At 40.1% G+C, this 27,822-nt stretch overlaps 2 protein-coding genes across 5 annotated transcripts in view; one reads left to right on the top strand and one right to left on the bottom strand.

Moving 5' to 3' along the window:
- The window catches only part of LOC124117576 (lipoxygenase homology domain-containing protein 1-like), a 116,715-nt gene that overhangs the window by 19,332 nt on the left and 69,561 nt on the right, over nt 1-27,822 (top strand). For all 3 annotated transcript variants that reach the window (XM_048385527.1, XM_048385526.1, XM_048385525.1), the window contains exon 11: nt 1,017-1,119. In XM_048385527.1, the coding sequence (XP_048241484.1) occupies nt 1,017-1,119 (103 nt within the window). The remainder of the gene's footprint in view (nt 1-1,016; nt 1,120-27,822) is intronic.
- LOC124117577 (cytospin-A-like) lies at nt 16,661-26,847 on the bottom strand. Of its 2 annotated transcripts, XR_006858302.2 has the most exons (3): nt 24,056-26,847; nt 20,342-21,408; nt 16,661-19,460 (listed from the first exon to the last, which is right to left on the bottom strand). XR_006858302.2 is itself a non-coding variant. In XM_046479535.2 (2 exons), the coding sequence occupies exons 1-2, from the start codon at nt 26,151-26,153 to the stop codon at nt 21,308-21,310; spliced, it is 2,199 nt and encodes a 732-aa protein (XP_046335491.2). In that variant the 5' UTR covers nt 26,154-26,847; the 3' UTR covers nt 16,661-21,307. The 2 variants fall into 2 exon arrangements, 1 of the variants encoding a protein (XP_046335491.2); XM_046479535.2 differs by having other exon boundaries at nt 16,661-21,408.

The following is a 27,822-nucleotide window of genomic DNA, read 5'->3' as shown; positions in this document are numbered from 1 at the left end:
GGATTTACATTGGGATTGATATTAGAATTGGCATCAGGATTGATGTTGGGATTATTTAAGGTCTGACTGTAGGATTGACATTAGGATTGGCATTAGGATTGACATTGGGATTGACATTGGGATTGACATTGGGATTGACATTAGAATTGGCATCAGGATTGACATTAGGATTGTTATTAGGTCTGACTGTAGGATTGACATTAGGATTGACATTGGGATTGACATTGGGATTGATATTTGAATTGGCATCAGGATTGACATTAGGATTGTTATTAGGTCTGACTGTAGGATTGACATTAGGATTGGCATTAGGATTGATATTGGGATTGGCATTGGGATTGACATTAGAATTGGCATCAGGATTGACATTAGGATTGTTATTAGGTCTGACTGTAGGATTGATATTAGGATTGGCATTGGGATTGACATTAGGATTGACATTGGGATTGACATTGGGATTGATATTTGAATTGGCATCAGGATTGACATTAGGATTGTTATTAGGTCTGACTGTAGGATTGATATTAGGATTGGCATTGGGATTGACATTAGGATTGACGTTAGTATCGACGTTAGTATTGACGTTAGTATTGATATTAGGTCTGACTTCAGACATGACTTTAGGATTGATAGAAGGATTGATTTTTGGATTTACATTTGGATTAACTCTTGGCTTGACATTAGTAAGACAGGATTGACATTAAGATTGATATTAGGTTGGACATCAGACATAACTTTAGGATTGACATTAGTTTTGATATTGGGATTGACTCTTGTATTGACATTAGTTTGACATCATTAGGATTGACATTAGATGTGACTACGTCTGACATTAGGATTGTCTTTTTAATATTACAACTATATTTGGCTTCCCTGTATGAAGATCAGTGACTGATTTAGTGAGCATGTTGTATAATCACACAATAATGTGCCCTTATTTAATTTGAAGAAACATTCAGATGAATATGTTGTAACTTATGAACTGATACCTTCATGGCTTGTGCGTTAACTTTCAGGAGGGATGAATTCATTGTTGAATGTCCACGTCTTGGTCGCCTGGAGAGGTTGCGGATTGGTCACGACAACTCTGGGTTTGGGCCTGGATGGTTCCTGGATAAGGTAGGCATGAAACCTTTCTGCTTAATTTAAAATTTCTTCCTTGGGTTAATGTTGCGAAGGTCTCCAGATATTGCCCCGAGAAGGAAATTGCCTTTTTTCCACATCACGGCATCATTGATCATCCAGTGTACAATATCTCCATGTTATTATGATACATACCACTTTATTCTTGTCTTGGAAGTAATGTCACCATCACCGCCACCAAGTGGAAGGGGGATATTGGAATGGCTGCTGTCCATACATCCGTCTGTCCATCTGTCCGTTTCCGGAGCAGAAGTAAAAAAGCATGAAAGATATCTTCACCAAACTTGGCACACAGATAGGTCTAGTGGTGAACTGGTGCATTTTGATAGTTTGGGACTATATTTTTTAATTTCAAGTTTCCATGGCAACGACTTTGACTTAGACTGAAAATGGCGAGAGTGCTCGTTTCCAGAGCAGATCTTGAAAACCGTACAATATGTTTTCCCTTGCACACAACCGGACATGTCATATTGGCAGGGGATATGAGTATTTCATGCTTGTTTAAATCTGAATAACCAGTCAAACTTAATAGCAAAGATTGTATGGGTTTTTTAAAAATGTGCACCATCTTGGAAACTGGCTGCCATTTTAGAGTATGAATTGTCTAATGGGTGGCTAACAGACATTTTCAAACAAGTAGTCCAACAGGAGCACCCATGCAAGTTTTGGTGCTTGGGCCACAATTTGAACGATTTTCCTGAATGTTGACTTAATCTGCTGGTCTGCAAGGATTTTCTCATCATCAAAATAATCCGAGTTTGGAAGAAATCTATTTAAAAAAAGCAGCCTCATAATAGAAGTCCTCGATATATCAAAGACAAGTAGTTTAGACTGAATCAGGAGATTGTTATTAATGAGCTTTTAGCTGGAAAGATTTTTCTTCAGTATTACGACAAGGGGAGGAGGGAAGTCCCACAAGAGGTATTCCCCAGTATGAGACACGATGAGCCAGATCATAATGCATCACTGTTTCATGCATATAAGATTGTGGGTTCGAATCCCAGTTCACCCCGATTATGTTTCCAGGTTTGTCGGCACCATACCCGTGCTCGTGGTTTTCACCGAAGTGGTAAACGTCTAAGACCTGCATCACTTCGGGCTTTCCTCCCACATTAAGCTGACACGCCGCGATATGACTGGAATACTGTTAAAAACGGCGTTAAACCCAACTCAATCACTCACTCACTCATGCATATAATAAGAGTATTTGATTGGAAAACTAGGTTTAGCAATTTGTCATTCGAACTGAACTCCAAAATTAGTTGTGGCAGCAAATGAGTATCAATCATATGATTGTAATGCGCAAGATAATCCTGGATGTTTCATCAGAGGTGAACTATGTCATGCCAGCATGTGTACGTGCAGATTTTGCCTGGGAGCAGAGTTATTTCCACCTGCATAGAGCTCTCCTTGAAAAAAAGGATAGTTTATTCTTCTGCTATCATTAACAAAACAGACTAAACACAAGCCAGTCGTTTACTCCTCAGCAACAGGAAGTATGGGGAATGTTAAGGAGAACAGTGAAGACAGTTTCATCAAATCACCATCTTCATCTGGGATGAGGCCTATGGGTGTTTAATGTTTGTTTTTTTGGTTTTTTTCATGGCAAATCAAAGACCTTTGGAAACACTATTTGAGAATGTTTATAGAAATTATATGGTTGATGTTAAGGTGTGTCATGAATCATGTAACGCTATTTGCCTAAAACTATTTATTGTTGAAGAATGTTCTATGAACAATATAGTCTTTTAAGGCCTTCACAGTGAAAGCGTTTTGTCGCTGAATTAAGATTGTTTTCATTTGTTTCCACTTGATTTTGATAGTTATAATTTGTTTTATTTGAAGAATTAGAAATGTGCGAAAACATGTGCCAGCTGTGGTTTGTTGTATGGAAACTATCAGGGCAGGCTTGTTCATTATCAGGGTTTGTGAATTTGAAGTTGCTCAAGACTCCATGAAGTAATCCCTCTATATTGAGGTATGTTCTTTAAATTTAAGGAGTAAATATTGATAAATAGTTAAGTAGCCTAGCGGGTTGTGTGTTTGCCTGTCCCACCAAAGGTTCTGGTTTGAATCTGCACATGTTGACCAATAATGACCACCACAATTATTAAAATTGAATGCATGAACCACAATTTAACATCACATCTGCAGTGTCTCAGCTGTGTAAAACAATGAGCAATGATGCAAATGAACTTTTTGGATAAAAAAATGAAAGCGCACAATGTCTTAGGTTTGCAAGGAATTTACATGTTCTAAAAAGAAACAAAAGGAATGTAACAAAATCACAGATAACTGTGACTCAAATTTTATTTTTTTTACAGCAACAAAATCCATTGAGTCTTTTCAAATATTTTTTAGCTCACTAGGACTGAATGAGCACCTTATTCATGGTTTTCAAATAAACAAAATATTTTTTTTTTATGTTATTAAAAAATCAAAAGAACCTTCCTCTAAGAAACCACAAGGTTCAGAAATCTGAAACAGTGAGACGATGGATAGAACACCGTGGGTGTTCAGATTGGTAAAATGGTACCAGTAGAATGAAGACGATCTGATAAAAACATGACTTTGAAAAGCTTTTGATGCTGTTCCTTTAACCAATTCTGCACTCAAACTTTACAAGTTTATCATGTGAACTGCATCCCTGTCATACATTTAGCAAAATTAAAAGAGACAACCCGAAATGAGAAACGCCTATTACCACATTTCATCTAAATATTTACTTCATGAACTCTCAGATAGCCAGGAAGTCACTCTCTCTAGGGGGCGCTGTGCATATGGGAGAGAATCTCACTACTCACGCCCTTCCAATATTTACGAAAATGAGCGCAGTGTTTATTCCTAATGATGAAATTCAAATATAGCAGAGGTCACTGGATGTGTTTGCCTGACAGAGAGAGACTTGAACATTTCCTGCTGTGAATGATATGAGTGACTGTGTAGGGAATCCTGGGTGGGGTGGGGCGGGGGAAGGGGGTTGGGCATGGGTGAGGAAGGTACTGGGGGTGAATAGGGGATAGAATGTGGGGGTAATAGTGAAATGTTGGACTGCTACCTGGAAGTATTTATCCTAGACATATGGTTTGTGTATTATCTGATTAGGGGTGGTGGGGTAGCCTAGTGGCTAAAGCGTTCCCTCGTCACGCCGAAGTGACGTTCGAATCACAATGGGTGCAATGTCACCTCACTCACTCACTCACTCACTCACTCACTCACTCACTCACTATTATCTGATTATTTAGTGCTTGTTTACCTTTCATATAATATTTACACAATTCTTTCAACTATGACCGGGGAACATGGGTGGCCCAGTCATCTAAGGTGCCACAATTTAGTTTTCCAGAAAGTTATTCTTACACCATATTGCCTTGTATATGTTTTAAGGTCTGTCAGCACTGCACTCATTCACTATTCTTATTATGCCTACATTACAATGGGTTTTCCTACAACATCAAGCTGACAGTTTAATTTTATCATTTGATGTTATAGTTGGAGTGTTTAACATTCTCCAAAATAAAGAAAAGGGGGAGTAGTCGTTAGGCTAAAACAATATTGTTAGGTCATGCGCAGAAGGGAAGAGTAGTTGTTACGCTAACACTATATTGTTAGGTCATGCGCAGAAGGGAAGAGTAGTTGTTAGGCTAACACTATATTGTTAGGTCAGGCGCAGAAGGGAAGAGTAGTCGTAAGGCTAACACTATATTGTTAGGTCAGGCGCAGAAGGGAAGAGTAGTTGTTAGGCTAACACTATATTGTTAGGTCATGCGCAGAAGGGAAGAGTAGTTGTTAGGCTAACACTATATTGTTAGGTCATGCGCAGAAGGGAAGAGTAGTCGTAAGGCTAACACTATATTGTTAGGTCATGCGCAGAAGGGAAGAGTAGTCGTAAGGCTAACACTATATTGTTAGGTCATGCGCAGAAGGGAAGAGTAGTCATAAGGCAAACACTATATTGTTAGGTCATGCGCAGAAGGGAAGAGTAGTCGTAAGGCTAACACTATATTGTTAGGTCATGCGCAGAAGGGAAGAGTAGTCATAAGGCAAACACTATATTGTTAGGTCATGCGCAGAAAGGAAGAGTAGTCGTAAGGCTAACACTATATTGTTAGGTCATGCACAGAAGGGAAGAGTAGTCGTAAGGCTAACACTATATTGTTAGGTCATGCGCAGAAGGGAAGAGTAGTCGTAAGGCTAACACTATATTGTTAGGTCATGCGCAGAAGGGAAAAGTAGTCGTAAGGCTAACACTATATTGTTAGGTCAGGCGCAGAAGGGAAGAGTAGTTGTTAGGCTAACACTATATTGTTAGGTCATGCGCAGAAGGGAAGAGTAGTCGTAAGGCTAACACTATATTGTTAGGCCATGCGCAGAAGGGAAGAGTAGACGTAAGGCTAACACTATATTGTTAGGTCAGGCGCAGAAGGGAAGAGTAGTCGTAAGGCTAACACTATATTGTTAGGTCAGGCGCAGAAGGGTACCGGAAGGACATTTGGTAAGAGCACATGGCAACGGACACACACATGTAATCTATGAGAATAAATTCTTTTCCAACTATCACTTCAATGTCGTGTCGTGATTGGGATATGATCACATCAATACGGGCTGTGATATAACTGAAATATTGTTCAAAGTGTTGTTAAATAAATAAGTCCCTATAAATATATTTATGAATAAAATATTTATAAGTTAAAACAGAAAGTCAGGTTTGTGATAGATTTGTTGTGAAGGTGCTTGACCATAGTAGATGTGGGTCCCAATCTCACCGTCATTTACCAGAATAATGACATGAGAACAGGATGTGATGGGTCCATATTTGTCTGTATGTATGACTGTCCATATTGGACCCTGGTAGCGTAGATACATCATATCTGTATGCACGACTGTCTAGATTGGATCCCTTTAGGGTACATCATATCTGTATGTATGGCTTTCCATATTGGACCACTGTAGGGTACATCAATTCTGTGTGCACATCTGTCCATATTGGACCCCTGTAGGGTACGTCATATCTGTATGCACGACTGTCCATATTGGACCTCTTAAGGGTACATCATATCTGTATGCACGACTGTCTAGATTGGACCCCTTTAGGGTACATCATATCTGTATGTACGACTGTCCTTATTGGACCCCAGTAGGGTACGTCATATCTGTATGTACGACAGTCCATATTGGACAGCTGTAGGGTACATCGTGCTTGTTTGTTTGTTTGTTTGTCTGTTGTTTATGCTGAGTGTGTCAGTATGTGCAGCATGACCTCAGCGAGTCAGTGCATGACTTCGCCATGCAGTTCCTGATGATATGCCAGACTTTGTTGACATTCCATATCTTTGAGAATCCACGGATGGCACTGCAGATATTTATATCTGAACTGTGTGACTAATAGAAATAAAGTAGCGCCACCCAGAGGATTGCCAACAACGTAATTCTTCAAACTAATTCGTTTGATGAAGGAACACGTAATCGGCCATATACAGGGCAGTTCTTAAGCATCCTGATTTTTATTTTGTAAATGATTGAGGAAATGTCCAAATTTCGAAATCATCCTGTTCAGTTTGGAATTTGAAAACATATTGTGGGAGCAGACTTATTAAAATCAAACAGGGCAATATGGGGCAATACGTCTAAAAGGCATCAGACTGATCTCTTTATATCTCAGATATTTTCAGTTATTCCCAATAGTGGATGACATCATAAAGCTATGAATGATGTCATGGAGCTATTGGTGATGTCATGGAGTTATTGATGATGTCATAAAGGTAGTGATGATATCACAAAGCTATTGATGATGTCATGTACCTTCTTGAGAAACAAAAATCCTTGTTGGGAACATCTGAACAATAAATAGGTGTCCTCCATAGACAAATGAAATGAGCACAATTACGAAGTGACTTCTTTCTATTGTTGACTTGAACTCAGGAAATTATCATGTATTCTCATTTACTTGAAGAGAAAACAATATGTCTAGCAAATACTTGTAAACATTGTCCATTTATGCCCCACAAATTTGGATCGTGTACATTTCTTAACTCTGGTGGGGTACAAGTTAGTCATTACCACAATTACTCAACTTCCGAAAGTGATTTTAACCAATCATCACCTGCCCCCTCCCAATAGTAAAACAAGGAACTGTCACAATATTTAGTCAGTCCTGTCACCCTGTTATCACAGGGGATGGTCAGTATGAAGATAACAGCTTGATTATCTCCCCTAGCCAGCTGGCCTGTCCCTTTCGGCGGCATGACAGATTTGTTTATTATGAAGCCAGTAAAACAGGGAGATATCCTTGGGCAATTTAGTGCCAATTATCTCATCGTTTGGGAGAATAATTGAATGAGCAATTCTAACACAACAGCGATGGGAGGTGCACGAGTCCCGATGTGATGAAATGTACGAAAATAAATGGTTTACTTTACTTGGTGAACTTGATGATGGAGAATTGTTTTGTGAGCAGACGTCAAGAAACTGGTCTTTGTGAAATGAACACTTTTGTCAGAAAGATTTCTAGAAATGTATCTCCTAAGGTAATGAATGATACAAATTGGGTTGGGATTATAATATATTCATATATAAAATCTTTCTCCTTAGGTAATGAATGATACAAATTGGGTTGGGATTATAATATATTCATATATATAATCTTTCATTCCGTGGTAAGTGTGTATGTATTATGGGAAATCAGCTAGGGGATGGCCAACTCATGTCACACTTAATATATTTTGACAATGAGGCCAAATCAGTAATAAAGTTGTCATGGTTAGTTTGAGGTAATTTTCCTAATATTACAAATAAATAAACATATTTTCTATTTACCATTGTAAAACAAGGAAACAACATTACACTGGGACATTTTTAAATAGTCCACATATTCCAGGGAAAATTAGCACATCCTGCTAAAGATCCTGGGTCACTGGGTGCAATTAATGTGTGAAGCCCATTCTTGGTGAATAGTCTCCTGCTCACCGCCTTCCCATGTTATCGGGGCACGGGTGGCCCAGTCGTCTAAGGCGTCGCGATACGCTGTGCAGAGTTGTGTCCCTTGGGCACGCCAGAAACCTATGATTGTGGGTTCGAATCTCGGTTCGCCCCGATTATGTTTCTAGGTTTGTCGGCACCATACCTGTGCCCATGGGTTTCACAAAAGTGGTAAACGTCTGAGACCTGCATCACTTCAGGCTTTCCTCACACATTAAGCTGACACGCCGCGATATAACTGGAATACTGTTAAAAGCGGCGTTAAACCCAACTCAATCACTCACTCATTTCTGCACTTAATGCAATGCAAAAATGTAATGTTAAAAAAACTCAGAAAATTCAGAATATGTTTACTTTTAAAAATAACCTATTTTGTACAAACAAATTTTTTCAAAATTGACTGCGGATAGCACTTAATTTGGAATCCATGCAAAGTGCCTAATATCACAACCTTGTGTCCCCCTCTTCCTTAAATACATCATTAGCCATTTTGGGAGGTGTTTGTTTGAATCTAATTTTGATTTTGTAAACAAACCTGAACTTGTATTTGTTGAGTTTAGGCAGAAACCTGTGTACTCCTTCAAGTTTGAATAATAAACACAAAATCTACTCAGAATGATTAATTGGACCCGATGTTTCCTCCCAAGATCATACTATATTTTGTCACAATGACATTTGTAGCAACTCCTCAGACAAGAATGCTTTCCAGCAGCAGGAGACAGCGTACATCGTACTGGTTGAGTCCCTTGAAGGTTCAGTGTTAATGTATGGAAGATTTATCTCTCAATCTGCTGCAACACCGTATCTTGTAGAACAAACTGGAAGATGCTCAAATGTTTTTAGCCTTGTTGTAAGTAAGATATGATATAATTGTCAGTTGTGAGCTGTGTGGTTGGGGAAGAGAGTGGGGCTTCTGAGTTGTCTGTAGTTGTCTGTAGATGTCTGTAGTTGTCTGTAGTTGTCTGTAGATGTCTGTAGTTGTCTGTAGTTGTCTGTAGTTGTCTGTAGATGTCTGTAGATGTCTGTAGTTGTCTGTAGTTGTCTGTAGATGTCTGTAGATGTCTGTAGTTGTCTGTAGATGTCTGTAGTTGTCTGTAGATGTCTGTAGTTGTCTGTAGTTGTCTGTAGATGTCTGTAGTTGTCTGTAGTTGTCTGTAGATGTCTGTAGATGTCTGTAGTTGTCTGTAGTTGTCTGTAGTTGTCTGTAGTTGTCTGTAGATGTCTGTAGATGTCTGTAGTTGTCTGTAGATGTCTGTAGTTGTCTGTAGATGTCTGTAGATGTCTGTAGTTGTCTGTAGATGTCTGTAGATGTCTGTAGATGTCTGTAGATGTCTGTAGATGTCTGGTGTCTGGTGTCAGGGAGTATTAAACTTGGTTTCTAGAGTATGTACCTGGGTGTCTGAAGTCAGGTGTCAGGGAGTATTAAACTTGGTTTCTAGAGTATGTATTAAACTGGGTTTCTGGAGTATGTACCTGGGTGTCTGAAGTCTGGTGTCAGGGTGATGTATTAAACTGGGTTTCTAGAGTCTGGTGTCAGGGAGTATTAAACTTGGTTTCTAGAGTATGTACCCGGGTGTCTGAAGTCTGGTGTCAGGGTGATGTATTAAACTGGGTTTCTGGAGTATGTACCTGGGTGTCTGAAGTCTGGTGTCAGGGTGATGTATTAAACTGGGTTTCTAGAGTCTGGTGTCAGGGAGTATTAAACTGGGTTTCTAGAGTATGTACCTGGGTGTCTGAAGTCTGGTGTCAGGTGATGTATTAAACTTGGTTTCTAGAATATGTACCCGGGTGTCTGGTGTCTGGTGTCAGGGAGTATTAAACTGGGTTTCTGGAGTATGTACCTGGGTGTCTGGTGTCTGGTGTCAGGGAGTATTAAACTGGGTTTCTGGAGTATGTACCTGGGTGTCTGGTGTCTGGTGTCAGGGAGTATTAAACTGGGTTTCTGGAGTATGCACCCCGGTGTCTGAAGTCTGGTGTCAGGGAGTATTAAACTGGGTTTCTAGAGTATGTACCCGGGTGTCTGGTGTCTGGTGTCAGGGAGTAATAAACTGGGTTTCTAGAGTCTGGTGTCAGGGAGTATTAAACTGGGTTTCTAGAGTATGTACCCAGGTAACTGATGTCTGGTGTCAGGGAGTATTAAACTGGGTTTCTGGAGTATGTACCCGGGTGTCTGAAGTCTGGTGTCAGGGAGTATTAAACTGGGTTTCTGGAGTATGTACCCGGGTGTCTGAAGTCTGGTGTCAGGGAGTATTAAACTGGGTTTCTAGAGTATGTACCTGGGTGTCTGATGTCTAGTGTCAGAGGATGTATTAAACTGGGTGTCTGGATCATGCACATCTGGTGCAGTTGGTTGTTTAGTTTGGTTGTTTTGCAGCATGGCAGATGGATCCAAATAGCCGAGGTTACTTCAGCTCCATGTGTTAACTACTGGGTCAAGTATAACCACCCAAGTGAGATTAAACCATCCAATAGAGATTGCAGTGAAAGAAACCCTCAAAAACCAACAATGTCAAGACAAAACATGTCATGTAACATTTTTAGCTTTTCCCCATCCTACCCCACCCCAACCGCAACCAAGTTGGCATTCTGTTCTTTCTGCAATGAAGATGGGCACATCTTGTCAGATAACAGTATAAATAGATCTAGGATGCAGGTCGTGTTGGGCTTTTACCTCATTAACATTTTAAACTACACAGCTGACAGTTTTGTTCTTACTCACTCATGTAAACAGGAAAAGCATTGTCATTGATATATGCACTTTTTTATAAGGTTAACTATCCCAGAAATGAAAAAAAAAGAAATGAATAAAGAAAAATCAATATAATGTATTGAAGGACAAAGGAATTTCTAGATAAATTTGATTTTAAAAAACTGTTTCTTCTTTTTGTCATCCCAAGCTGATGTTTTTTTTTTAAAAATTATAATTTTCTTGGCAAATATGCCAAGATATAGGAGAAATAAAATATAAGTTAGTGACATCGCACAGTCAAGGGCTGCTTTTTAAACAATGTGGCAGCACAGTGCTCAGGATTGGTCCTGACAGTATTCTGTCATGTCGGTGGCTTCCATAGACTAACATCTAGTCTCTGAAATGAACATATCTTACAGAAAAATCAGTTGTTAAATCATCTTAATAAAAAAGAAATAAAAAGGAGGCCAGAGACTCTCTCTTAATTTTCTACACTTGCCAAACAATATAGACTTGCATGGGCTGTGTTGGATATATTTTTATTGGCGTCTGTGTGACAGACTATGGCTTCCAGTACGTATCAGTACATCTCCTGGTAATCTATACTCCTGTATATAAGTAGAACTATCAGATTTGTTAGTGCAGGGATATGCTCAGGTGTGATGGAGTCTGCCCAACACATTTCACCGATGGAGAGATGATAGCATCATCTTCAGGCGATGCACTATGTGTACTTTTGCTGCTGCTGTGTGTTAAAGAATAGAGGGCATGGGGGACCCAGTTAACTACGGTGCTGCAATTGGCTGTGCAGAGTTGTGTCCCTTTGGTATGCCCGGATCGTATGTTCATGGGTTAAATTCCCAGATTAGATTGTGATCCTTGTTTTGTAAGTAACATACCTGTCATGGGGTTCACAAAGGACCTGCGTCTCTTTGGGCTTTCCTCCCACATTTGGCTTGTTGGGGGCATGAGTAGCCTAGTCGTCCAAGGCGCCACGATTAGCTGTGCAGAGTTGCGTCCCTTGGGCATGCCAGAAACCTATAATTGTGGGTTCGAATCCCGGTTTGCCCCGATTATGTTTCTAGGTTTGTCAGCACCATACCCATGATCATGGGTTTCACCGAGGAGGTAAACGTCTGAGACCTGCATCACTTGGGGCTTTCCTCCCACATTTAACTGACACGCCTTGATATAGCTGGAATACTGTTAAAAGCGGCGTTAAACCCAACTCACTCACTCACTCATTAGGCTTGTTAAGATAAAACATTTGTTTTTCATTACCATCCTGCCCCTAACCCTAACAGCTTTAATGGCCGGCCTAAAGAAAGAAATGGAAGTCTGTGATCGTCCCTCTTTACCAATTCAAAGACCGCCTCCGTGGTCTAGTGGTAGAGCGTCCGCCCGGAGAGCAGAAGGTCCAGGGTTCAATCCCTGACCGCATCATAGCAAAAGACGTTAAATGATGGTACTTGTTGTTACCCTGTCTGGCGCTCGGCATTAAGGGGCTAATACAAGGGCTGGTCGGCTCAGAGTCAGTATACTGTGTCTGAGTGGGGTATTCATGTTAAACTGCGGCATGGTATCTCAGTGAGCTAGCACTATAAATCGGCATCAGTCCGGACTAGTACAAGCAGCCACGTGCATGCACGTCGCTATATAAGTGCAATAATCTTGGACGCGACATTAAACCCCATTTCACCTCACCTCACCACCTTACCCATTCCAAACAACTGCTACAAACACGGGGAGGGGAGGAATGTCCGTCTGCACGCCCTCAGCTCCCAGTGGTAGTCCATGACCTCCACCTGCCAGTCACACGGACTCTGTCAGCTCTCACTATGTCCTTACACCACCAGGACAAGGTCTGGACAAGCATGGCTGCTGGCCCTACACACAGATAATTGCTGAATTAATGATGCTTGTCAGAAATGTTGGCATTGATTGGAAACAGCCTTGGATGAGGATCCCAGTAATTGGGTTACTGTTATCCATGTTATATCAGTTGAAGACTTGTCCTGTAGGAAAACATCGCTGTTATCCTTGATCGTATCTATAGAATTTAGGTCACATTGGATGGGAAATAGCATCAGTAGAATGTATGTCACATAGGACAGGAAATAGAATCAGTAGAATGTATGTCATGTGGGATATATGAGATAGAATCAATGGAATGTATGTCATATAGGACAGGAAATAGAATCAGTAGAATGTATGTCATAACGGACAGGAAATAGAATCAGTAGAATGTATGTCATAACGGACAGGAAATAGAATCAGTAGAATGTATGTCATGTGGGATATATGAGATAGAAGCAGTAGAATGTATGTCATGTGGGAAATATGAGATAGAAGCAGTAGAATGTATGTCATGTGGGATATATGAGATAGAATCAGTAGAATGTATGTCATGTGGGATATATGAGATAGAATCAGTAGGATGTATGTCATGTGGGATATATGAGATAGAACCAGTAGAATGTATGTCATGAAGGATATATGAGATAGAATCAGTAGAATGTATGTCATGTAGGATAACATTACTCTGACGTAAAGAGTTTTGCCCCTTAGCCAAGCAAGGATCTGCTGATTGTGGGTTCACTCTCCTTGGATTTTAGTTGTAACGTCTGACCTGTGTCATGTCTGGCTTTCCCCCCACAATAAGCTAGCAGATCATGGTATAACTGAAATACTGTTCAATTCCACTCATGCATTCTTTCAGGAATTCACTTCAACATCAGTCTTTGTTTATTTTGGATTTTTAAAAAAAACTTGCCCTACCACGCAAGAAAAACTCTTGTATTTGTTTGAATTGAAATGACAAAACAGAGAGCAGACAGTCTTTGATTTCTTTCTATCTAATCAGGTTTAACATTTCAGAAGCACATCCTAATTAGCCCCGTTAGCTCACTGACAACCATATTTGACAGGGATAGATGAGGTTACCATCTGAGTGCAGCAGGAATTAATTTAACGATGTGTCATTTCATCTGTGTAGCTGTTCCGATAATGGTGTTCAGAGTTGCATGCATTCAATCCATATTAGGACATTTTGGGGGGATTTTCAATGCTTGGAATTGACATTTAATTAGGAGAGTTCTTTCACATCGCGGTGGAACACGTTTTGCAACCGGGTCATGGTTGGCCTAATCATCCAAAGCTCCTTGGTCCAGTGGAAGAGCGTCCGCCCAGAGAGCGGAAGGTCCGGGTTTCGATCCCCGGCTGCATCATGCCAAAAGACGTTAAAAGATGGTACTTGTTGTTACCCTGTCTGGCGCTAGGCATTAAGGAGCTAAAACAAGGACTGGTTGGCTCGGAGTCAGTATACTGTGTCTGAGTTTGATATTTATGTTAAACTGCGGCATGGTATCTCAGTGAGCTGAGCTAAATCGGCATCAGTCAGGACAAGTACAAGCAGCCACACACACACACACGTGCATGCACGTCGCTATATATGTACAATAATCTTGGACGCGACGTTTAACCCCATTTCACCTCACCACCTCACCTCTTTGTGAAGAGTTATGTCCCATAGTTGTGCCAGAACAGGATTTCAAATCAAAGATTGTGAGTTTCACATAAGTGGTAAGCATCTGAGACCTGCATCACTTTGGCTTTTCCTCCACCTTAACCTGGTAAATTTTTAAACCCAGCTCACAAACGAACGAACTTTTCGCAATATTTCATGTTAGAACGTTTCAGTGAGACACTAATGAGTCAGGATGAGACACAAATGTAGTGCTTTGAGACAAATGAGACACAAATTTGCTTTCAAACATTCATTAGTCACGATGAGACACAAATACCATGCATTGAGACACACAAGTCATGATGAGACACAAATACCATGCATTGAGACACACGAGTCATGATGAGACACAAATACCATGCATTGAGACACACGAGTCATGATGAGACACAAATACCATGCATTGAGACACACGAGTCATGATGAGACACAAATACCATGCATTGAGACACACGAGTCATGATGAGACACAAATATCATGCATTGAGACACACGAGTCAGGTTGAGACACTAATGAGTCACAATGATGCATTGAAACACACGAGTCACAAAAATCATGCATTAAGACACAAATGAGTCATGATGAGACAAGTATAGTTTTGAGACACAAATATCATGCATTGAGACACACATGAGTCATGATGAGACACTAAAAAAGTCACGAGACACAAATCTAGTGCATTGAGACAAATGAGACACAAATATCATGCATTGAGACACACTTGAGTCACTATTAAACATGAATGCTATACTACCATCAAACTCCTAGTCAGGATGTAGTAAATTTGCAATCCTATCGCAATATCCCCAACATAAACACCACCTTCAATATCGGTCAGTAATCTCAACCCCCTCGCTGCCCGCCCCCCCCCATCATGCTTCTCCAGCAACAACATCCCGCTCCCTTTGAACAGCATCTACTTCGGGGACTCTCCCTGCTTCATCTGCCGTCATTAAGCGTATCATTACCAGCAACCAGTGACCCACAACCCACACATTCCACACCTAATGTTAGGCTACTTACATACATACAGGCCAGTAAGTACATTCGCCCGCTCTCACCACTTCCCTCCGGGGGATAGTTTAGAATAGTTTCGATTACGGATTGGATTTTATAAAATGAAATGAAAATAGATCATTTATTTTTATTTGCGTGACCATTCTATCTTTGATTAATTAGAAAAATGAAAAGATACACAATATCATACAAAATTACAGTAACTGTTGACTTTTTTAATGATAATCACTTGCATGTAAGCAAAGTTAAATGTATCCGTAAGGCTAAAACATGGCAAACAAACTGAGTTCAGATCTTTTCAATAAGTGTTTTTTCTAATATTTGCTTCATCACAACATGGCTGATATATATGGCATGTTCAAATATTCCACAAGAGGCGACTAACGGGATCAGGTGGTCAGGCTTTAAACAACAAATAAACAATTTAATTGACCCAAGGATTTTCCTAGATGAAGATACAGACAGTGCAAATATATGTATAATATATTCATCTTTGGTCACAGAACTGCACAGAGTAGCATTTTCACTTAAAGTTGACAAACATCATCCCTTTTTGCTTGTTTTAACCATGCTTATATACTTGACCACATCAGAAGTAACAAGACTGCACATGTAAGAAAGAGAACAGGCAAATAATCAGACATTTGAACATGCATGATAATTATCTTACCAATATTTCAAAGTGTTTCTTAACTTAATGATTTGACTTTTAAAGTTGAGCAAAAATTGTCCATATCCTGTACGATCCCCGGCCGCGTCATACCAAAAATTGTCCTTATCCTTTAAGATCCCCAGTCGTGTCATATTAAAAATTGTCCATATCCTGTACGATCCCCGGCCGCATCATACCAAAAATTGTCCTTATCCTATAAGATCCCCGGCCGCGTCATACCAAAAATTGTCGTTATCCTGTAAGATCCCCAGCCGCATCATACCAAAAATTGTCCTTATCCTGTACTGCTCAAAGTAAGTTAAGGACCACCGATTCTTTATATTACTAGTGAGTGAGTGAGTGTGTGAATGAGGGAGTGAGTATGGTTTTACGCCACTTTTGGCAATATTCCAGCAATATCAGGGCGGGGAACACCAGAAATGTGCTTCACACAATGTACCCATGTAGGGAATCAAACCTGGGTCTTGATGCATGATTAGCGAACGCTTTAACCACAAGGCTACCCCACCGCCCCTTTTCATGTTACGACAGTTGTCAAGTACTTAACTTCTTGTGACCTTTTTAGTCCTTAATGAAAAAGGTAGAATTCAAAATATCTTGTTGACTTATGAATTATTATGAACAAAATACAAATTTCATGTTAAGCCATTTATTGCAGTAAACAGTTCATCACAATCTATTTACAGTCTTTGCAGTGTTTGACATGGCATGTCAAACAATATGTCAAACAACAATAGCACAGACTAAAGATATAGAAACCTTAAATAAATACCCAGCTGCAAAGTGATGACACATTGAGTGACGTAGAAAAGTCACTCCTTCGTATCAAAATAAACAATGAAAACATATATTGATACCACTTCAGACATATAACATATACCATATTATATCGTTATGAATATTTTGTAAAACATATTTACATACATGTATATATAAAAACATGAAGGCACTTTTAATATTCTGCATTTTTTTATCAACATCAATTCTAACATGACAGTGGTAGGGCTGGGATGGGGAACTTGGGTTGGGTAGGTCCTGAGTAGGACCCGGGTACCCACAGGACTACCTGACCCGTGGTTAGTCATGTGATATATTGTTTAATAACAATAATAATAAAATTCCATGGTTACACAAGTACAAGTTGCTAATGTTTCCATTTGTTTCTGACTATTTCTGAATTTTTATGTTTGAGTAAAGACAAAGCTTCAGTCAACTTCAGTGTATACATGATCAGATCGTATTATACTATATCTAAATACTTTTTGCCAGGGTTCTGGTAAAACAATTCCCAACTGAACATTTTATACCCAACTTGAGACCAACAGCGGGTACCCGGGTAGTAAATTTGGACTCATCCCAGCCCTAGACAATAGAATATTTACCCACAATAGAGTTCCAAGTGAACGGTACTGACTATTAGTTGTATTGGATCAAATGTTAAATACCATCCTCATTTATCAAGGGTGTTGTTTTGGCATTTTATTGCTCGCCCGTGAAGAGTTCACCCGTTTAACAAACATACAGCTGTATTACACATTGTGTGATACTGAAGCGAACATCTCAGTTCTCCAGTGGAAGTTTAGTTAAAAAGACCTAACTAGGAATCCAGTGTTCTGTCAGTAGGCCATTTTAACCATTACTATTTCATGATGACATCACGTCTTATCGAGGGAGGGGCGGTCGGGTAGCCTAGCGGTTAAAGCGATCGCTCGTCACGCCGAAGACCCGGGTTTGATTCCTGACGGGTACAATATGTGGAGCCCATTTCTGGTGTCCCCCGCCGTGATATTGCTGGAATATTGCTAAAAGCGGCGTAAAACCATACGCACTCACTCTTATGGAGGGCAGTCGGCAAACAACAAACTTCTAATGAATAAATTTAGTTCCATTGAAAAGGATTTAAGATGAGAGTTGACTTAATGAATTTGTCCAACTAATTATAATTAAGAAGGAAATTAAAAATCAGCAGTACTGCAGTGAAAATAATGTTTATGTTTGTTAAGAATTTCAGTAAACTTTTGTTCTTTTACAGACATATACTGTAATATCATTAAGTATCATTAAATAATCATTAAATTTTTTATTTCAATCACAACAAAACTAGATTTCCACAACAAGAAATATATATGTTTTATGCCGACTATTATCAAGAAACTCCATTACAAAACTTAGGGGGTTTTATCTCCCGACTCCACTCTCGAACAGCCAATGAGAACTACACAAGGCAATGACGCCTTCATCAGTGTGTAACCATTTCTCCAGCTGTAATCGTGTTGTTTACATTCGCTATAATGATGTTTTAAGCTGGTTTAAAGTACTTCAATGTCTGCAAAGCTAAGCTGGTAGATTTCGAGACCTACTTTCAGTTGTCAAGGACAGACACTGCAGTGCATTCTCTTCAACTCAGCTTATGCCTAAAGCGCCAACATTAATAACATGGAAACATGACCGGAATAGTTTTTGAGTTGTAAGTTTCTTTAGGTAGTTAGCTTCTCATGATTAGCACATGTATTGGTGCTAATTTGTCAGGTTTTGGCAAAAACAAGTGTTTAGGATTTTTAACCCCTTTCCTAGTTTATGGTGTACCAAGGGCAGTATAACATGGTTGGGTTGAGCTTAGTACTAGCTATGATTGAAGTACCCTTGGCCTAGTATTTTATATATATAGCTCACACTATTGAAGTTCTGTGCCTTGATTATTTGAATTGCCAGGAGAGCTTGAGTAGGCGCACATGTCCTACTAAATTGGGGCTAAGATGCTGATATAAAACTATGATGAAATACTTCAATCGAATGTAAACCCATCCTTGTTCTATGCATTTTCAATGTTCACTATATGAATACTTGTGGTACTGTTGGTCTTTTGGTCAACTAACATTTAGTCCTAGAAATAAAAATGTCTTATGTAAAAACATACAGTAAACTAAGTTTATAATGAACATACTTATAACAGTATGTGTAGATATGTGTCCCCTACTCACACTCAGGAGTCCCAAAGAGGGACAGGTCAGCCGAAATTGCTTAGGCAGAAGGCGACCTCTTAAACACTTAATGCAACAACATCATCATTCAGTCTTGCTTGACAACGGTATAAGGATCTCTACCGAAACATCGTCTTCACAGTTATTAAAGAAGTTGTTATCCATAAACTGTGTCTACTTTGTCATCCTTCAACTTCTAAGTAATGCATATCAAACAAAACATTTATTTTTGTAAATGAAGTGACATACTAATATTGCAATACATATACTGAAATCGATTATCTAATGACATGTTCTGTAAGTGTTCTGTGGCACTAGTAAATTGACATCTCTTTCCACTGCTCCTTCTTTTTCCTTGTGTCGTACAATACGACTCCGTGTGACCATCTTGATAAACAAGGTGTTCTTGTACCAACTGCCCATGAGGTACTGGTGATATCCTGGTCATTTACCTGAATGAGATCAGTGTCAATAATAGAGATTATTATATGAGCATGTGTGCCATATTGATTTTACGGAACGAGCGTCAGAATTCTTGTATTTCTTGAGCGAGAGCGAGGGTAATGCATGAATTCTTGCACAAGTTTTGTTAAATCAGTATGACACACATAGGAGTGTAATAATTTCTTTATTTCCATTATGTCTTAATCCTTTTGAGCTCCCCTTTAGAAAAATCGCACTGATCACCACTGCTGTCCTAGAAAACCACAATTTGTCAAATGATGTCAACAATCTTCAGCTATGACGTCCTTTCTAGTGTGATGTCATTCCGACCTTACGTCACAATAAGATTCGAATGACATCAACAATACACTGGTGCGCAAGAAGTGATATTTACACAAACAATTTTAGGAACACGGTTATTTCTAACCCTATACTTAATATATGTAGATATTTTCAGATTCTGTGTGGAAGTTCAGGATAATTAAAACTAAGAAAAAGTAGTGCTTAACTTATTTCTTGGTGTATTTATAGGTAGTTAGACAAAGTTTGTAGAGTGAACACCAGGTGACGTGCTATCACTAGAGGCTGATGATGAAGAGATATACGCGCATATGAAGTGTTTTGAACCACTCGTTAGGGAATATCAAAATTGATGGGGCGTTTAATACTCAGTAAGGCACAAGAATATTGGGTCACAATTAACCCTTTAAGAGTTGTAGCACTGTAAGGCACAGCTTAGGGTTTAAAAGAGTTTCAAGTTAACCCTTTGTTTAATGTCGTAATTATAGGCACTGTCTTGGGTAAAGGTTAACCCTTTAACAGTCTAAGTGCCGTAAGGCACAGTCCAGGTTATTTAAGTTAACACAGTCTGAATTGAGTTAATAATTACCTTTAACACTTGCTGCACTGTAAGGCACTGTCTTTTTTATAAGTTAACCCTTTAACACTTGCAGCACTGTAAGGCATTGTCTGGGTTATCAGTTATTCCTTTTACACTCTCTGCACTGAAAGGCACAGTCTGGCTTCTAAGTTAACCCTTCAACACTCCCTGCACAGTGAAAGGCACAGTCTGGGTTATAGGTTAACCCTTTAACACTTGCTGTGCAGTGTAAGGCACAGTATTAAGATATATGATGAGAATATTCTGTTGAAGTATGTACAGATCCCATTGTCAGTTTCCTCCTTATCTGTTCCTCATAGTTCGGTCACATAACACACAGTCAGCAGACAGTGGCATCTGACCAGTGGCTGGCTTGTCCAAGAAACAGGACCCATCTCTGGGGGCCATCCAGATGACTTTGACAAAATGGAAGATGGTGTTGTGTAGTGGTTGCTAGGGGATATTAGATGGTGTTGTGTAGTGGTTGCTAGGGGATATTAGATGGTGTCATGTAGTGGTTGCTAGGGGATATTAGATAGTGTCATGTAGTGGATGCTAGGGGATATTAGATGGTGTCATGTAGTGGTTGCTAGGCGATGATGGAAGATGTCATGTAATAGTTGCTAGGGGATATTAGATGGTGTCATGTAGTGGTTGCTAGAGGATATTAGATGGTGTCATGTAGTGGTTGCTAGGCGATGATGGAAGATGTCGTGTAATAGTTGCTAGGGGATATTAGATGGTGTCATGTAGTGGTTGCTGGGAGATGATGGAAGATGTCATGTCATAGTTGCCTGGGGGATATTAGATGGTGTCATGTAGTGGTTGCTAGGGCATATTAAATGGTGTCATGTAGTGGTTGCTAGGGATGATGGAAGCTGGGTGTTGTGTAATGGTTGCTAGGAGATGATATAAAATGGCGTCTCATTTAGCGGTTGCTAGTAGAAGATGGAAGATAGTGTCGTGTAGCGTCTTCTAGGGGATCTGCACCCCACACTCGTACCACGCAGGCGAGGGACGCAGAAAATTGAGGTGCATCTTGCGTGGCTCCTGACCCCAGCTGTCTCGGGCAAATCCTGGAATGAAGTAATGGCTAAATAACTCATTGCTGTTCTCTTTGTCAATGAACATGGTATAGTGAAAACCGTGTAGTGAAAACCGTGTAGTGAAAACCGTGTAGTGAAAACCGTGTAACTCCATGAGGACATGAGTTAGAGACTGGTACAATTATACAATGTTTGTAGGATATTGATACCGTAGTTTCTGTAATCAGCACCCTGGGTGCTTAGAAAACTGACAAAAGTGGCTCCCTTTTTAGAAGCATACACAAGTTCAATCTGTTTTTAGTGATCAAACTTTGTTCAGACATTGATGAAACAAAAAAAAATTCAAAATAGTTACAAGGCAAATTATATACCCATTCTGCACTGCTGTTTTCTGTAAAAAGAAGTTGGTTAAATACTCAAGAAAATATTGGCTTCTGTAAGAGGATACTGTATAAAGTATATTTATAGATTGGTCTGAAAGATGTTCAGGGGTACTCATTGGACCTGGGCACTTAAAACAGCTAATACAGTAAATTATTATGTTTAATTAGGTTGTGCCAAAATGCCCAAAGTAAGAATGAAAATTCTATGTTTGTGGGTTCAAATTCAAGATTCTATACCCATAATTGTGCGTGTCACGGATGTGTTAAACTTCTAGGATCTGCGTCACTTTGGACTGATCAGGGGATAGGGAGGCTCGATAACATACACTGATCAAGGGATAGGGAGGCTCACTCACATACACTGATCAAGGGATAGGGAGGCTCGATAACATACACTGATCAAGGGATAGGGAGGCTCACTCACATACATTGATCAAGGGATAGGGAGGCTCACTCACACTGATCAAGGGATAGGGAGGCTCACTCACACTGATCAAGGGATAGTGAGGCTCACTCACATACACTGATCAAGGGAGAGGGAGGCTCACTCACATACACTGATCAAGGGATAGGGAGACTCACTCACTTACACTGATCAAGGGATAGGGAGACTCACTCACATACACTGATCAAGGGATAGGGAGGCTCACTCACATACACTGATCAAGGGATAGGGAGGCTCACTCACATACATTGATCAAGGGATAGGGAGGCTCACTCACATACACTGATCAAGGGATAGGGAGGCTCACTCACATACACTGATCAAGGGATAGGGAGGCTCACTCACACTGATCAAGGGATAGGGAGGCTCACTCACATACACTGATCAAGGGATAGGGAGGCTCACTCACATACACTGATCAAGGGATAGGGAGGCTCACTCACATACACTGATCAAGGGATAGGGAGGCTCACTCACATACACTGATCAAGGGATAGGGAGGCTCACTCACATACACTGATCAAGGGATAGGGAGGCTCACTCACATACACTGATCAAGGGATAGGGAGGCTCACTCACACTGATCAAGGGATAGGGAGGCTCACTCACATACACTGATCAAGGGATAGGGAGGCTCACTCACACTGATCAAGGGATAGGGAGGCTCACTCACATACACTGATCAAGGGATAGGGAGGCTCACTCACATACACTGATCAAGGGATAGGGAGGCTCACTCACACTGATCAAGGGATAGGGAGGCTCACTCACATACACTGATCAAGGGATAGGGAGGCTCACTCACATACACTGATCAAGGGATAGGGAGGCTCACTCACATACACTGATCAAGGGATAGGGAGGCTCACTCACACTGATCAAGGGATAGGGTGTCTTACATACAAATGTCAAAGGATAGGGAGGCTCACTCACATTCACTGATCAAGGAGTAGGGAGGCTCACATACAAATGTCAAAGGATGTGTGATGGGATGGGGGCTTGGTTGCTGGGTAAAAATCAGCCTTTAGGAGCAGTTCGTAATTTCTTAATTTTTCTGACCGCCTCCATGGTCAAGTGGAACAGTGTCTGCCAGGAGAGCGAAAGGTCGGGGGTTCGATCCCCAGCTGTATCATACCAACAGCATTAAGCGCGCTCAGCATGAAGGGGCTAAAACAAGACTCGAAGTCATTAAACTGTGTGTGAGCGGTATTCATGTTAAACTGCCACGTGGTATCTGAGTGGGCTAGCACTATAAAATTGGCATTAGTCCAGACTAGTATAACTGTTAAGCAGACACGTGCATCGCACGCACACATGCACATATATGCATGCATGTCACTATATAAGTGGAATAATCTTGAAAGCGACGTTAAACCCCATTTAACCTCAGCTCACCTTAATTTTCGAAATCAAAAATATTATTTTTCATGTAAATCAGTAAATGGCAGCTCTGATTGTCATGGTGTTACTGCGAAAATGTACAGCATAACTTAGGCAGGTGAAACAAAAACAATCATGACAGTTCTAAATTTTCTTTAGTGTCTTGCTGATAAAATGTATTCAATAATTCTGATTATTTCTTTGAGAATGTCACTATTATCACATACCGGGTAATCACATAAGTGGCTTGTGAATATGCTAAGGTAGGGGATTATGTCTAAAAATATGTTTTATCCAAGATCAACTATACTCTAAGAAATGTCAAAACAATAGTGTAATATGGTGATGGAATTAAAACCCACAGTCACTGCATCCTGGCAAACCTAAGGGATGCAACTGCAGATGACTGTGCCACCATGTGCCTTACAACAGAAAGAACAAATAGTTGCAAATTTAAATGGTGTATTACCTTCTTCTGTTTTCGCTGATATGGCAGGAGGACTGAGGCGAATGATGGAGGATTTTGTGGTCCCAACAAATTCACAGTGATCCTCTCCAAAACCGCTAATGTCGCCGACATTTAAAAACTTTTCAGTCACACAATTAGCTAACAAGATTTTATAGCGATTATTGGTACACAACACCACACCTGCCAGACGTCCATTTTTGTACCTTGTCTTCCGGATATATTGCTTCCCAAAACATGCTGTACGTGACGTGTCATATTCAAAGTCATACTCGACCCACGTGTCGGTCACACTGAGCCGGAATTCAATTTCTAAACTGGCCAGTGTTGACGATGATGAGTTCAACCGGGTTTGGAGCGTCCTTTGATCACTCTTCATGTTACTGACACTTTCAATCAATTTCCGGTTCTGGTTCTGAACTCTCTCTACACGATTTTTCAAGTTCCCATAATCCTCCTCCAGCTTTCCTGTTTTGGACTTATGCCGCCTCTCTAAGTTCTTGATATCCATTTGAAGAAGAACCGAATTATCTTCGAGGTTACGAACTGCAGTCTCCATGGAATTTGACTTGCTTTTCAGTGTATTGTTAAAACGATCAAATTGCCAGTTGAACTGAGAGGTGATGTTCGAATACAACTCTGAGGACAATTCGCGAGCCAGGTTGACCTCGAGGCCTGCAAGTTTATGCTGCATGTCTGTGTACGCCATCTTGCTCTCATTTCGGTAATGCTGCAGGGACTGTTGGAAGATACCTCGCAACCGATCAAGTGTGCGCAACTTCTTTCCATGCTCGTCGACTCTGCTCACCATGTCTTGATTTTGCGAAGCTGACATAGAACTCATGTTTTTCTTAATTTCTTCCACAATAACTTGCAAACTCTGCATTTTTTCCATTTTGGCATAAAATTCTTGAACTGCCTGTGAGATGGATGATAGCTCGAGTTTGATTCCGTCAACTCTGTCCTGCATCCGTTTCATCTTTTCCTCTTGTCCTTCCTCTATTTTATCGATGTCTTTACCTTGCTGGTCAACGGCTGTCACAAGTTTCAACGATTGCTTTCTCATGAGGCTGATGACCTCCTCCATGCGAGATTGCAGAAGGTTGTTGATTTCGGATCGGAGTAGCTCCTCCAGTTCATCTGAGTACACGTTAGCGACGTACATATTATCATTTTCATGTTGAGCATCGTTTTGACTGTCAGACCCTCCGTCATTTCCTGAAATCCTTGAGGAAGCTTTATCCTTCTTGTAGGTTATCTCCCTTGATTGTTTTGTTGGGTCTGAGTTCTGGGAACTGTTTGATGATTGTGTGACATTGTCGCGATAAACAACACTGTTGCCTTTTATCGTTACGTTTTTGAGTATTTTCCCAACTGCTGAAGCCAGCGCTTCTCCCGTCTGGTTTAGTTTGTTTTGGAGGTTTTCTATTTCATTGATCATGTCATGAGTTCTGCTTGTGTTTCCGTTCATGTCTTCATTGTCGGCATATGACTGATCGTTTCGAGGCAACATATCTAACACGATTTCATTGTTCTCAATATCTTTAGTTTTTTCTGTACCCTCACACTTCCTTGTGAAGTTCTCCAAGTAGTTTTCAATTTCGGATATGACAATTGGCTTGACAAGACTTTCCAGATTTTCGTTGTCATATAATTGATTTGTCTTAAAACCCTTGCCTTTGTTAAGGGCACCATTGGAATATCTCCTATCAACTGGCTCCAAGGTGTCGCTTCCCTTCTTAAGAACTATTTCCAGATTTTCTAACTTCTTCGCCAACGTGTGATAGGTCGTTGGATCGAAGGTGGCCATTTTGGCCTCAAGGGCCTGAAGTCGGTCATGACAGAGTTGTCTTTCCTTCTGAAGACGACCTTGAAGTTGGCTCACCTCTCGTCTGTACATGTTTAACTTAGTTTCCATCCGATTCATTCGTTGTTTCACCCTTTCATCTAATTGGCATGAATTTTTCACTTTTTCTCTGGGAATTACAAAGCTCATGACACAGGTTTCTTCAGCGACATGCACATCTTTTTGTGGTAGAAATGTGGCAAACACTCCCATGTTGATAAATAGAATCACAACCTGAATGAATCTCTGAGCCATGTTGTTCAAGGATGTTAACTCAATGCAAGAAAGTACGGAGAAAAAACAGATTCCTGGTTACAAATATCGTCTTGATTGAAAAAACAGGATTCAAATGAGAAACACTTCAGCTTGTTTTGGATGAGCTGTTGAAACTCTGTTTGCCCACGTTGTCAAGTCAGCAAACACCAAATTACAAAAAATGATTTATGATAGAATAAAGACTGTTGATGTTGGTTTGAGAATAAATTCAAATTAAAAAACAGGTGTACTCTATAATCTTGTTGAATAAGTCCAGATATTGGCTGTCATCTGACAGTCAGTGTTGAGAGCTTCAGTGATGAATATAAATCCAGATTTGAAGAAATTCTTTAAAACATCGTATTTAGACAATCACAGAAGTAGAATGAGAAAAACACAGAATAAATCAGTGCACAATCCACAGGAATAGATCCATCATGTGTGACAAGCAGTACTCCACCACTACAGGGCCTTTGCTGTAGTAACCACTGATGTAGACTGGTCGCCAGGCTTCAGAGAACTGTGGGGGAAGTGTGGATGAAGGGTCTTATACTGGCAGGCTGCTCGGTCTGACACCCCACACCGCCTCCTGGCACCGTGTTGCTACTGTCTTGCACACTCGTGTAGTTAGCTCCTCATAAACGTTTCCTGACTCCTTGAGAGCTGCTCGGCTGTAGCGTTGAACAGTGCTGTGGCTGAAAGAATTATTATATTCTTTGTCTTAATGAGAACTTAATTTATATTGGTATCCTTTTTGGGGAGATTTTGAATGTTTTTATTCATTGGTTTAATAGGAAATAGAATTTGATATTGTGTAGAGATAAGATCTATGAGTGGTAATAAGGAGTTGGATAAAGACTGATAGAATGGATGTTCAACGTCTGTATTATGATTTGTAACCATGTTTTGTCTAACCACTGCTATTGGTTTTTTTATCTCTACCTGGTGATTGTTTTGTCTGTTACTACCTGGTGATTGTTTTGTCTGTCACTACCTGGTGATTGTTTTGTCTGTCACTACCTGGTGATTGTTTTGTCTGTCACTACCTGGTGATTGTTTTGTCTGTCACTACCTGGTAATTGTTTTGTCTGTTTCTACCTGGGGATTGTTTTGTTTTTTACTACCTGGGGATTGTTTTGTCTGTTACTACCTGGTGATTGTTTTGTCTGTCACTACCTGGTGATTGTTTTGTCTGTTACTACCTGGTGATTGTTTTGTCTGTCACTACCTGGTGATAGTTTTGTCTGTCACTACCTGGTGATTGTTTTGTCTGTCACTACCTGGTGATTGTTTTGTCTGTCACTACCTGGTAATTGTTTTGTCTGTTTCTACCTGGGGATTGTTTTGTTTTTTACTACCTGGGGATTGTTTTGTCTGTTTCTACCTGGGGATTGTTTTGTCTGTCACTACCTGGTGATTGTTTTGTCTGTTTCTACATGGTGATTGTTTTGTCTTCCTCTAACTGTTGATTGGTGTTACCTCTGTACAAATGTTCAGCCTATAGACTTAAAATTTCATTAATTCAGCTTGAGACAAGACAATATTTGTTTGTTTTTTTGAGATTGTATTTGTTAAGATGTCAAGATGCATGAGGCAAAAATAATCAGTGTATCATTCTAAAAATGCATGTATTTGATCAAGTTTCCTCTTTCAATAACCTAACTATTAA

The sequence above is a fragment of the Haliotis rufescens genome, unplaced genomic scaffold (genome assembly GCF_023055435.1).
Source record: "Haliotis rufescens isolate VD_foot unplaced genomic scaffold, xgHalRufe1.0.p SCAF_6, whole genome shotgun sequence".
In the NCBI taxonomy this organism is placed as follows: Eukaryota; Metazoa; Mollusca; class Gastropoda; order Lepetellida; family Haliotidae; genus Haliotis; species Haliotis rufescens.
This window is presented reverse-complemented; position numbering and strand designations above follow the sequence as displayed.

Coding starts and splice junctions, on each gene's coding strand:
- LOC124117577 (XM_046479535.2), bottom strand. CDS start 26,153: ATGGCTCAGAGATTCATTCAGGTTGTGATTCTATTTATCAACATGGGA. Junction 21,409..24,055: donor ATCAGCGAAAACAGAAGAAG/GTAATACACCAT, acceptor ACTTCATTCCAG/GATTTGCCCGAGACAGCTGG.